The sequence below is a fragment of the Platichthys flesus genome, chromosome 4, assembly GCF_949316205.1.
Source record: "Platichthys flesus chromosome 4, fPlaFle2.1, whole genome shotgun sequence".
Lineage (NCBI taxonomy): Eukaryota > Metazoa > Chordata > Actinopteri > Pleuronectiformes > Pleuronectidae > Platichthys > Platichthys flesus.
In genome coordinates this window covers 27,560,438-27,573,188 of record NC_084948.1, presented here as the reverse complement: position 1 = coordinate 27,573,188, position 12,751 = coordinate 27,560,438, and the positions used below count along the sequence as shown (strand labels likewise).

The 12,751-nt window shown below is 44.1% G+C and overlaps 1 protein-coding gene across 1 annotated transcript; it reads left to right on the top strand.

Moving 5' to 3' along the window:
- Positions 1-5,478: 5,478 nt before the first annotated feature.
- On the top strand, positions 5,479-7,249 carry LOC133951281 (zinc-binding protein A33-like). Its single transcript, XM_062385126.1, has 2 exons — positions 5,479-5,774; positions 5,862-7,249. Exon 2 carries the CDS (start codon positions 5,879-5,881, stop codon positions 7,247-7,249), a length of 1,371 nt encoding a protein of 456 aa, XP_062241110.1. The 5' UTR covers positions 5,479-5,774; positions 5,862-5,878.
- Positions 7,250-12,751: the final 5,502 nt, after the last annotated feature.

Below are 12,751 nucleotides of genomic sequence, written 5' to 3'. Positions count from 1 at the left end.
TTGGACATGTTGTTGTTGTGTCGATGGAGCTACTTGCTAACTAAAGGCTAAAGCTACGTTCTGAGTGAGAGTTCAATGCTGAAGAGACGTGTGCAGTTCTTCCTGTTGCCTGTGAGCAAGGCAGCTGTTTCAGCACCGAGCTCAGGCTCTGAAATGAGCCACAGAGAGGAACTGGAACCAACCTGAAACTCCTAATTCTGCCTTTTCTGATTAACCTTTATTCCAGGCAGATTATTTCCAAAGAAAGAATATGACTTTGTTTTCAAATGAGAGAAAAACATCTGAATTAAAAAGAGGCAAGTCATTTAGCAGCAGCAGGATGGAGGGGTGTGTCACCTGGGGGGTGGGGGGGGGGGTCGTGATGAGTCGTCACTCTGAAGCACAAGAGGACAGAAGGTGATTGGCCGGTCGACAGAGGAAGTCAGTCCTCTTTAATAAAAAGTGTTGTGGTTCAGATTAGAGTCGAAACTTGATCCCCTGATCGGGAGGAGTCGGGACGCCACTGACTGATGGACGGCTGGAAAACGAGAAGTGATCCAAAAATGAAACTAATGGAGGTAAATGAGAAGAAACTCGACCTCACACACACACACACACACACACTGATGCAGAGCTTCACCGGTGAGGGGACGAGGAGGAGAGCAGGCGGCCTGATGGATGCTGATGTCACCATGTTAGGAACAAAGCATTTATTCCCACATGAATAATGTATTCACTTCACCATCAACCCGTCTCTTCCCGCCCTTCACTCCCCCCCCCCACGCTGCTGTCCATCCATCCATATCGCTCTGCCCGCCTTCTCATCTCCGAGCACAAATAAGAACAAATTGAAGCTGTAGGGATTGTGTACGTACGTGTGCACGTCCGAGGATGTGAGTGTTTCCCGTGTGTACTCGTCAGTGTGTGTCTGTCTGTGTGTGTCTGTCTGTGTGTGTTCACAGGAGGAAAGTTACAAATTGACGCGGCCTCGAACTACAAGGCTGCACGCGGTCGTCTGGACTGAACCATTCACACCTCACAGGAATACAGCAGGTGACTGTTTCCACATGAAGAAGATTCACATTTATAATCAAATGAATTCTACATTATTTAAATTGTTTTATCTGTTGTGTTCAGCACATTGGATTCAGGTGAACCTGGATGAAGGGTTCATGAATCAGATGCTTTCACACCTGTTTGTTTGGTTCAGATCCTCAGACGTTTGAATCTCTTGTGGGTTTAACAGCAGTTTTCACTCTTCACCAGATTTAACTTAATATAATACGATAAGTTTATTGTGAAACAGACTCAAGTGCAGAAAATAAAAACCTAATACAGTGTTTCCTCTAAATCCTCATCAGTTGAACCGTGGTGTGAGTTTCTGGTACATTTCAAATCCACACAGTCTGAGATCTCATGTGTTTGATGGGTTACTTTCCCACAATGCACCGATGCAAAACAAAGAGCGACGCCCCCTGGAGGAGACAGGACTCCTCCGTCCCTGCTGTGATGCTCCCACGTCACAACACACACAAACCAACGTGGTCAATCCAAGCTGCTGCTGCAGTTTGAAGCTTAAACTATAGAACTTGTTCTTCTTCACTGTGTTTGAAGCAGGAGAAGAACGACCCGGACTGTGGGATCCAACCAGTGACGGTGAACACAGTGGACACCCACAGCGGCTCCCAGTGGCATATAGGTGAGAGTGTGTCACTTCCTGTCCACCGGGTCGCCGTGCTGTGTCCACCTGAGGACACCAGACGCAGGGACACACACACACACACACACACACACACACACACACACACACACACACACAGCATGTACAGCAAATGTCTAAAGAGGGAGGTGAGAGGTTTTCTGAGCTTTGTGAAGCTTCACATCAAATCTCACAATAATTTATTCATCAAAGTCAGAGAAATCAAACACAAATGTTGAAAGACATCACACAATATTAAAGTCTTGTGTATCAGTGGAGTTGTTTTCTCTGATCTTGCTCACGATCAAACAAACAGACAGCGATGGAAACACAAGTTTTTATCTGTGGAGATAATAAACTGATCCATTCAGAAGACCCCCCCCCCCTCCCCCCGCTTTAAATGAGATTGAATTATGTTGTCACGGTTTTACTCTTTATGTAATAAAACTGCATTTCAAATTCAGAAATCTTTACCTGGGTGTTTACAAAGCTCTGCACCAGAACTGACTTGTGACTGATTGTAATCACAGTGTATCACACAGTAATTTCCCCCCCCCCCCCCCCCCCCCCCGCACTGCTCCCACAGGCTCTTACCTTGCAGCCTCCTCGCTAATTTTGTATATGTGTGATTTTAACTTCAGGCATATTTTATTGTTGTGTTTGATTGTGATTGTTCTCTGGTTTTATTTGTTGTAATGGCTGCTTTGAAAGGTCTTATGCAAATATAGTTTTTATTATTATGACAAAGCAAAGAGTGAATCCATTAAGAGAAGTGTGTCTGAGCTCTGAACTCGTTATTCCTGTTTCCTGCTTCTAAAAGCGACCTTGACAACCTTGACAGGCGCTTTATCAGTTATTATTATTATTTTTAATAGGATGCAGTCTTTTGCAGTTTTTACATATTCACCATAGACAAAGTAAATAATGTTACTGTTTTTAAAATGTGAAATAAAGAGAAACGAGGTTGATTTGACAGGAGAAGCAAAGGGAATGGAAAAGATCATTTAAGATTTTCCCTCAAGTCTCAGTGTCCTGTTAAGAGTTCAAAGTGGTCCTCACAGAGAGAGTCAAACCTGGACACACACATACACACACACACACACACACACACACACACACACACACACACACACACACACACACACACACACACACACACACACACAAAATCTATATTGCAATTGAGCACACTCCCCTCCTGAGCAGAGCTCCTCGTGGACAGAGGGAGGTGTTTCCACTTCAATTGCTCCACGAGAGATTCATTTGCATTTCTTAAAAGTCAAAGTTAGCAGCAACTGCTTGAAGAACTGGAGGGGGGGGGGGGTGGACGAGAGGAAGGACTGCGAGCGAGTGATAGGAGAGACGAGAGGAGACGAGGAGGAGGAGGAGGAAGGAAAAGACATGGAGGAGGAGGTAGAAGTGGAAAGTGACTTGTCTTGTTTTTGCAGAGTTTGACGACAACTGTTCCACCATCTGCACTCGTTTCCCTCTCTCTCTCTCTCTCCCCCTGTCTTCTCCTCCCTCTCCTCCCTCGCCACGTTTTTCTTTCTCCTCTCACCTGATTTCCTGTCTTCTTGTTTCAACTTGCATTTGCAATTCGAATGCGTGAGTGTGCATATTTTAAACTTTTTCACTGTTAGTATTTTTGTGCTGTTTTCACCGAGCAGCAGTGGAAGCAGCCGCCTGCTCTCTCCCTCCTCTCCTGCCTCTGCTGTTGAAAGGTGGATGAGCAGTGGGCAGAGATGATGAAGTAGACGGATGAAGCCACCTGTTCCTGTTTGTGTGAGTCACAGATTCACAGAATGAGCCCCAGAGAGCAGAGGCGTGGCTTCACTCACACACCGGCAGGAATTTACATCTTCAGCAGCCTGATCTCAGTATTTATAGCAGGTGATTTGGAATTCACACACGGGTGTTAGTAATATAACCAGGAGCCCAAACTGGGAGGATTCACCGTGGTCTTCCTCTGGGATGAAGGCTCATTAAAACACTCTTCTCCAGACCGAGGCTGGTTTCAGCCCCCGACCCAGTACGGAAAACCACTCAGCTCCACTGGGATTCAATATTCAGGAATTTGGGCCAAGTTCTTGGTGTTTATCAGATTGTCAGTGATCTATTGAATGACGTGTCAGGCGGTGGGCATCATGCTGTGTGTGTGTGTGTGTGTGAGTGTGTGTGTGTGTGCTGTCTTTCCTTTCCTGCTTTCTCTGCTCCTCCCCCTGTTTTCTCTACAGGTGAGATGGGAGTGGTTCCTTCCTCCAGCTTTTCCAACCAGCGGGGGGGGGGGGCCTGACCTGTCGTTGTGTTGCTATTAGAGCAAACTGGTTAATGTACAATGGTAGACATGGTGGGGAAGGAAGGACTGGTTTTTATCTTCTGGATTGTTTACTCCAACCAAATGTTTTGTAATTAAAGGACTTTTCAAAATAAAAGGCAAAGTCCACATGTTCCAGAGGAAGTTGTTGTAAATCCTTGAGCACTTAGTGTGTCTGTATGAATAGAAACAATGCAGACAGTGTTTACTGGTTCATAGGTTGATGTGATGTGTTGTCAGTGCAGCATCAGAGAACACACACTGGTTGTGTTCTGATAAAGTCTCACAACAACTGCCTGATTTCTGGAGAGTTGTTCTCCTGCAGAGACGTCGCTGGTGTGTGGGTTTACAGAGGAAACACTGAGTGTGTGGGTGTTTTGATGCACATCACATGTTGTTGCTCTTTATTTTCAATGTAAACTGGCACAGTCTCTGTGACACCCCCCCCCCCCCCCCCCCGTCCTAGTTCTCCAGCTCAGTATTGTTTAAGTCTTATCCTTTGGAAAGCAACGTGTTATTCAGAGCCTCGACTGACACGTCGTACATGGTGATGTGTTTCTGACCGGGGGGGAAGAGGTCATGGAATTCATACAGAGCAGAAGACATTTCACTGAGCTTTGACCAGGAGGCATCTCAAAAGATCTTTTTATGAAATCTACATCATGAGGATGAATCCATGCACATAAAACAAGGAGCTGCCTCTCTCAGAAGAGGATTCACCTTCAGTAAAGCAGGTCTGATAGGAGACAAACAGGATGTTGGACAGGACACCTCCTGAACTCGACTGTGGAAAATCTGTATTTTATTGTTGTTAACTAGATTTAAGTGTTCTGGGCCTCGAGTCCTTGAGCAGGTTTGAACAATTGCTCACATGATGATGTCTGAGAATAGATGAACGTGTGAGTGTGTGAGTCAGAGCTGAGAAGAACTCAATGTAAAGAACTTCTGTGTCATGTTTCCAGATGTGTCAGAAACTTCTTCTTCTACTTTCTTTTCTTTTTTAACTTTATATTTTCATACATCGATCCTTTTAATTTCTTTGAACTCTATAATTCATTTCACCTCTTTGCTGCTTACATGTTTTTTTTATGTCTCTGTCCAACACATTGAATTGAGGTGATGCTATTTGCACATTTCCAGTTTGCCTTCACCTGACGTCTGCAGCACTAAAACAAAAGAAGGAGAGAATAGAATGAAACTCTGAATATGATCCTATCTCAGCGATGAGCAGATGAATAGACTCAACAGTTCCTCCTCTTCCCTGAGTCCAGCAGCGTAAATAAAGTAAACTTTGCTTCTGTCTCTTTAATGAGACTTCAGATTTGCAGTTACATCACAGACTCCCCCCCCCCCCACCTGCACCACCTGACGTTTGTCTTTAAGATCTGACAAAAACCTCCTCTTGACAAAGTTAATATTTTATCATAACTTATCTTTACTCTTACAGAACTACCTCTGAACTTTGAACACTGATCAGATCACAATCATATTCAAGTAGCTATTTTACAACCAAGTCTCTTGTCTGTGTGAACTTGTTGCTGCCAAATGACTTTTGACCAGTTATCAAATCCAAGGCTTGAATTACTTTTAACAATCGTGTCCTGACACACCAGAGAAACCAGGAAGCATCTGTTCCTCCCTGAAGAGACGCAGGCTGAAAACCAGACGATCACATTCACCTTCCAAACCAAACTGAACCAAACCAGACCAGACGTCCTGAGTGAGTCCAGCTACAGGAGAGAAGAGTCAAACTACAACCTGCCGACGCTCCACACACTGACCGTGAGTTTAACAAACACCTCGACTCAGAGGGGAAGTGAACCTCAGTGAAGTTCATGGAGCTGTGACTGACTGACTGTCTGTTTTCAGCTTCACCTGGAGACTCAATGGCTTCCAGATTAGAAGAGGATCTCTGCTGTCCCGTCTGCCATGATGTCTTCAGAGATCCTGTCATTCTGTCATGTAGCCACAGCTTCTGTAAAGACTGTGTGAAGAGCTGGTGGAAAGACAAAGAAGTAAAAGAGTGTCCACTTTGTAAGAGAAGATCTTCAAAGTCTGAACCACCTAACCTGGTGTTAAAGAACCTGTGTGAGACCTTCTTACAGGAGAGAGATCAGAGCTCTTCACCTGCTCTCTGCAGTCTGCACTCAGAGAAACTCAGACTCTTCTGTCTGGACCATCAGCAGCCAGTGTGTGTCATCTGCAGAGATTCAGAGAAACACACCGACCACAGATTCAGACCCATCGATGAAGCTGCACAACAACACAAGAAGCAGCTTCAGGAAACTCTGGAGCCCTTGAAGAAGAAGTTACAGCGTTTTGAACGTGTTAAAGTAAAGTTTGAACAAACAGCAGAACACATTAAGGTCCAAGCTGGACTCACAGAGACGCAGATCAAGGAGCAGTTTAAAAAGCTTCATCAGTTTCTGGAGGAGGAAGAGGAGGCCAGGATGGCTGCACTGAGGGAGGAAGAGGAGCAGAAGAGTCGGATGATGAAGGAGAAGATTGAGTCTCTGAGCAGAGACATAACGTCTCTTTCAGACACAATCAGAACCACAGAGGACGAGCTGAGAGCTGAAGAGGTCTCGTTCCTGCTCAACTACAAGGCTGCAGTGGAACGAGTCCAGCAGCGCCCCCTGCTGGATGATCCACAGCTGGCCTCAGGAGCTCTGATAGACGAGGCCAAACATCTGGGCAACCTGAGCTTCAACATTTGGAACAAGATGAAGGACGTGGTCTCCTACAGTCCTGTGGTTCTGGACCCAAACTCTGCTCATCCAGAGCTCGTCCTGTCTGAAGATCTGACCAGTTTGAGACGAGGAGAGGAACAGAAGCTTCCTGACAATCCAGAGAGGTTAGATGAATACGCCTCAGTCCTGGGATCTAAGGGTTTTAACTCAGGGACTCACAGCTGGGACGTCCTGGTTGGAGACAGTACACACTGGTTCCTGGGTGTGTCAGCAGAGTCTGTCCAGAGGAAGGGAAAAGATCTGTCTGGATTGTGGGGAATAGGGTTCTGTGAAGGTAAATACTATGCAGGGTCACCATCAGCATCATCTGTTCTCTTTTTGCAGAAGATCCAGAGGATCAGATTGAAACTAGAATGGAACAGAGGAGAACTGTCATTCTCTGATCCTGATACTAACAAACACATTCACACCTTCACACACACTTTCACTCAGAAGATGTTTCCATACTTTAACATTGGAGGTCACTTGAAGCTGTTACCTGTGAAAGTCTCTGTGATGCTGGTTTAGAGCCGTTAGAGATAAAGATTTTATTCATCATGTTTATTTCTTCAAGAGAAATCTGCTGAATTTAAAAGTTAAATTTGTAACCAAGGTGTCGGATTATGAAAAAAGTTATCTAAAAATAAGAAAATAATTTCAGATGCTAAAATATGGCGACGCCTGCGAGCTAGTTCTGGCAGGCAACTCGAGATGCGCTGCACCAATCACGTGACATACATCACGTGACATACATCATGTGACATACCTCAATCTCCACAACCATCTATAATACACACCCACCTTATCAGGTGGTCTATTTAACCAGAGAGACATTTCCCATCAACCCCTCTTGCTCGCACTGCTGCTGCAGTATTGCTACCTGTTGCTTCAGTCCCTCCACCACCCCAGCATCCACCTGTAGGCTCCAACGGGGGGTTACAAGTATTTGCTCATCACTCCCATCATTCCTGTGTAATCATATGGGGAGTGATTAAGTTGGAGCCTAGACGCCAAACACTAAATCTGTTGTAATAAATATATTACATGATCAAACGTGAGTTGTCTGACAGAACTATAAATATCCGGGTCAGGAGGCTCACTTCCTCTTTCCCTTCTGTTATTGTCAGCCGTGTGGATCAGCTTTGAGTTGCACTGTGTTTTTGTTGTGGATGATTCCTGCTAGCATAGCGTGGTTTAAGTTTAACCTGTGAGTGTAGCTTCTTGCTAACGGCAATACAAAACCCCATAAGGTTTTGTATCATTTAGGGATGATGTTGGTGTGTATGTTTACTTGCACCTACCCTGTAGGGCTTGTCCCTAATAGCACTTGACATATTTGTTTAAATTTCTGTTAAATGTTTTGTTCTTTGTTAATGGTTAATTTATTAGCCAAAAGTTTGTGTGTTATAGCGATAATCCTGACGTCTTTATGAGATTTTCTATTATTTGAACTGAACAAAATGAAATTATTTGTTTTCCTTAATGACCTTTTGTAGGTCAGGCTTTTTTCCCACCTTTAGTCAGATGTTGCGAAACCCAAACTCTGACAGTTATGAAGAGCTTTACAGAAAGTCACTAATATGAACCAATCCTCCGTGCCACTACGAGTGGGAGGAGCAAACTCACACTAACCCCCTTTTTTTGTTTTTCCCTTTTTAACATTCCAACATGGCTCAACATAAATTATATTAATGAACTGAAATATACCTCTGAGCTGAAAATAGAAATGAACTGAGAAATATTAATTTTTGTTGTAAGTTTGTTTTACTGTTTATTGTTTAAGTGCAAATACAAATTCTATTTGAAACCTACCTGCATCTCCTGTGTCTTCACATTCACACTTTGGGCTCCAACCGAACATAGTTGTCCGAAATATGCCTGAATACATGTGGTTACAGAACATTAATGTCTAAACTTAGCCTTCAGACTGCGTTCATGCACAAAACAACACAATTATTACACAATGAACGAATCGTGTTCCACAACTCTTACATTTCTTCAAACCTCAATTCTGTAATTTGTGCTTTTCACTACGATTTAAAGATTTAAAAATCCACTGGAAGTAATCATACTTTGTAAAAACGTGATGAAATACAGAAGCGTAATGTTGTTTCTGTGGGACACATCTGTAAAGAGAGGACAGATGTGTGTAGAGACAATCCAGAGAAGAACTGGGCAACGTGTTTTAAATCACACGTCTACCGGGAACTATATGGATTCTGTCGTCTTTGAGAAGGAGATGTTTTCTTCTTCAGACGACAGGAAAACATGGATGAAGGGTTGAGTTTGCTCAGCTTGTTAAAACAGGAGCAGATCAGCTCTGACTGGGAAATGATCAAACGCTGAAGAGTCTCAGAGTTCAGAGGGAAACGTGACAACAAAGATAATGAAAGTCCCAAAGCAACAAATGCACATCATCCAGAAAGAAACTGAAGGGAAAGAGTTTCTTCTTCTTCTGTTCTTCAGTGGAGTGACAGCAGATTCTGCCTCGATGGATTACCTTCTTCACTTTAGAGTCAAACAGCTGCTGCAGCTTGGAATCTACAGCGTGAACTTCATCAGAGAAGTTCACAAAAAAATCCATCACTTGTTTTGATTTTGATTTCATACAGAGCAGAATGCATTTCATTGAGCTTTGACCAGGAGGCATCTCAAAAAGATCTTATTATGAAATTTACATCATGAATGATGAATCCATGCACATAAAACAAGAAGCTTCCTCTCTCAGAAGAAGAGGATTCACCTTTAGTAAAGCAGGTCTGATAGGAGACAAACAGGAGGTGGACAGGACGTTGGACAGGACGTTGGACAGGACATGAACAGGAGACTTCTTTACTGGACTGTGGAAAACCTGTTCAACGTGACTTCAGGAGAAAAACAAACTTGGACAAACAACGATGTCATTGTTCTGTTTTGCAGCAAAAACAACCATGGATGAAATCATGAATTTTTTGTTTGAAATATTGTTTGATTTTAGTCACAGCTGTACAAGAACACAACATCTGGTCCGTGACGCTTAGATAATCGCCACCAAGTGACCAGGCGATGGTCCTAAGGGATAAATTGGGTCTGAGTCTGCAGCGGCCTTTAGTGATGCAGACAATCTTGAATTTTCAATCTTGAATTTTCAATCTTGAATCTTGAATCTTGAATTCTGAATCCTGAATCTTGAATCTTGAATCTTGAATCTTGAATCTTGGATCTTGAATCTTGAATCTTGAATCTTGAATCTTGAATCTTGAATGAAGGAACTGTGTCAGTCACTGCTGAAACATAAAACCATTAACAGGGCCTTCTTAGTCTTATTTTTAACTAGATTAAATTGCATTAGGAATACATTTTTCTGGGCCTTGAGTCCTTGAGCAGATTTGAACAAATGTGAAAAAAACAAAAAAACATTTTATCAGTAATTTTTCAGAAAACATCCTGAGTGATGATGTCTGAGAATAGATACACTTAAAAATTCTATTAAACATGGCCACAAAACACAAAAAGACTGGACTCACGGTACACAGCCAAATGTACTTGGACCACCTTCATCACTACAAGAGAGCCCTCACCACTGCTAAATCTTCATACTATTCCAACCGAATCAACACCGATACAGGCAACAGCAGAGTCCTCTTCTCAACAGTCAGCCACTTACTTCAGCCTCCTAAAACCCTCCCTCCAGATATCTCCATTGATCAGTGCACTGCCTTCTTGGACTTCTTCTGCTCTAAAATCAACACCATTCACCAACAACTGGCCTTATCTAGCACCTCCTCAAACAATCCACCCTGGATGATCACCACTGGCCAACCTCTCATCAGCTCCCTCTCCGACTTCACCCCAGTATCAGAACACACCATCTCGGAACTCATCCATAAAGCCAAAACCACCACCTGTCAGCTCAATCCTCTTCCCACCTTCCTTATCAAAGCCTGTCTGCCATCCATTTCCCCCATGATCACGAACATAATTAACTCCTCCCACACTCCTGGTACTGTACCCCCCACTCTCAAACTGGCTGCCATCACACCTATCCTGAAAAAACCCGGTGCTGACCCAGCTGTCCTTAACCATTACCGGCCCATCTCCAACCTCCCCTTCATCTCCAAAACACTTGAAAGGGTGGTTACCGCCCAATTACAGTCCCACCTTGACACAAACAACCTCCATGACCCCTTCCAATCCGGCTTCCATCCAAAACACAGCACTGAAACAGCCCTGGTCAAAATCACTAACATTCTCCTCCGTGCAGCTGATTCCGGACTCCTTACAATTCTCATCCTCCTCGACCTCAGCGCAGAATTTGATACCATCTCGCACCCTTTGCTCCTGGGCCGCCTGGCTGGCATTGGAATCACTGGCGCAGCACTCTCCTGGTTCATACCTCACTGACAATTCGTGCAACTAAGGAACCACAAGTCTGGGTGTTCGGGTGTTTCACAAGGAGTGCCCCAGGGGTCACTCTTGGGTCCCCTACTTTTCACCATTTACCTCCTCCCCCTGAGCACACTCCTCCGTCACTATGGCGTCCATTTTCATTGCTACGCCGATGACACACAGGTCTACATCTCCTCTAAACCGACCGCTGCCATCCCTCCTACCTCCCTCATCACCTGCCTTGATGACATCCGGAGCTGGATGAGTAGGAAATTCCTAAAGCTAAACGGCAATAAAACTGTCATCACCAAATCCCAACACACCCAAGCTCCACCCATCAATCGTCGACGGATTCCCTGTACCCTTCTCCCCTCAAGTCAAGAGCCTCTGCGTCATTCTGGACAGCACCCTTTCATTTGCACCCCATATTCAAAACATCACCCGGACTGCATTCTTCCACCTCCACAACATCTCCAGACTCCGCCCATCACTGACCCAGTTCAGCACCGAAATCCTGGTCCACTCATTTGTCACATCCCGTATCGACTACTGCAATGCCCTCCTCACCGGACTCCCCACCAAACTCATCAACAGACTGCAAATCATTCAGAACTCGGCCGCCCGGATCATCACCTGTACCAAATCATCGGATCACATCACTCCTCTGCTCATCCAACTTCACTGGCTCCCTGTACAATACCGCATCGACTACAAAAACCTTCTCCTCACCTATAAAGCTCTCCACAATCTAGCCCCCACTTACCTCTACGACCTCCTTCAGGAATACACTCCCTCCCGCACCCTCCGCTCATCCTCTTCTGGACTGCTAACCATCCCCACGTCATGCCTCAGTACCATGGGTGCCCGAGCCTTCAGCTGCTCAGCACCAAGGCTCTGGAACTCCCCCACACATAAGACAATCAGACTCCATCACATCACTCAAGTCTCAACTCAAAACTCACCTGTTCAAACTGGCATACTCTTTATAACTGGACCCTGTGCACTTCACTTGTTTTTATGTTGATGTTCTGTTTTAATGTTGTTTCTTTCTTTCATGCTTTTATCTTTTATCCTGTATTATCTTATTGTAAGGTGACCTTGGGTGACTTGAAAGGCGCCTCTAAATAAAAATGTATTTTTATTATTATTATTATATACGTTTGGGTGTGTGAGTCAGAGCTGAGAAGAACTAGAATTAAGGAATTTGTGTGTCACGTTTCCATATGTGTCAGATACGGTAGCGTTTTTCATTCAATTTACATTTCTTTTTATTATCTCGGAAAAACTGCTTTTTTACATGCTTATATTTTGAAATTTACTTTTCTAACTTTTCTATCGACAGAACCCCCCTTCAGTTAGAACCCCTTTCAAAAGAAGAGTCCCAACCAACACCCTGCTTATGTCAGGAACTACACATTAACCTTCCATAATAAAGCCACTAACAACTGGACACAAATTTAAACTATCCTCAACCTATCTGTAGCATGTCCCCGAAAGGCAGTCGAGACTTTCAGCAGATGTTTTCAGGTTTATTTGAAACTTCCCTAACATCACCGTGAGAGCCTGTGCCTCTTTGGAGGGTTGCTAAAACAAACAACTTCTTCTTTGTTAAGTTACAGATTCGTAACAGGAAATGCACGTCTAGACAGGAACTTCATTTTC

Coding starts and splice junctions, on each gene's coding strand:
- LOC133951281 (XM_062385126.1), top strand. CDS start 5,879: ATGGCTTCCAGATTAGAAGAGGATCTCTGCTGTCCCGTCTGCCATGAT.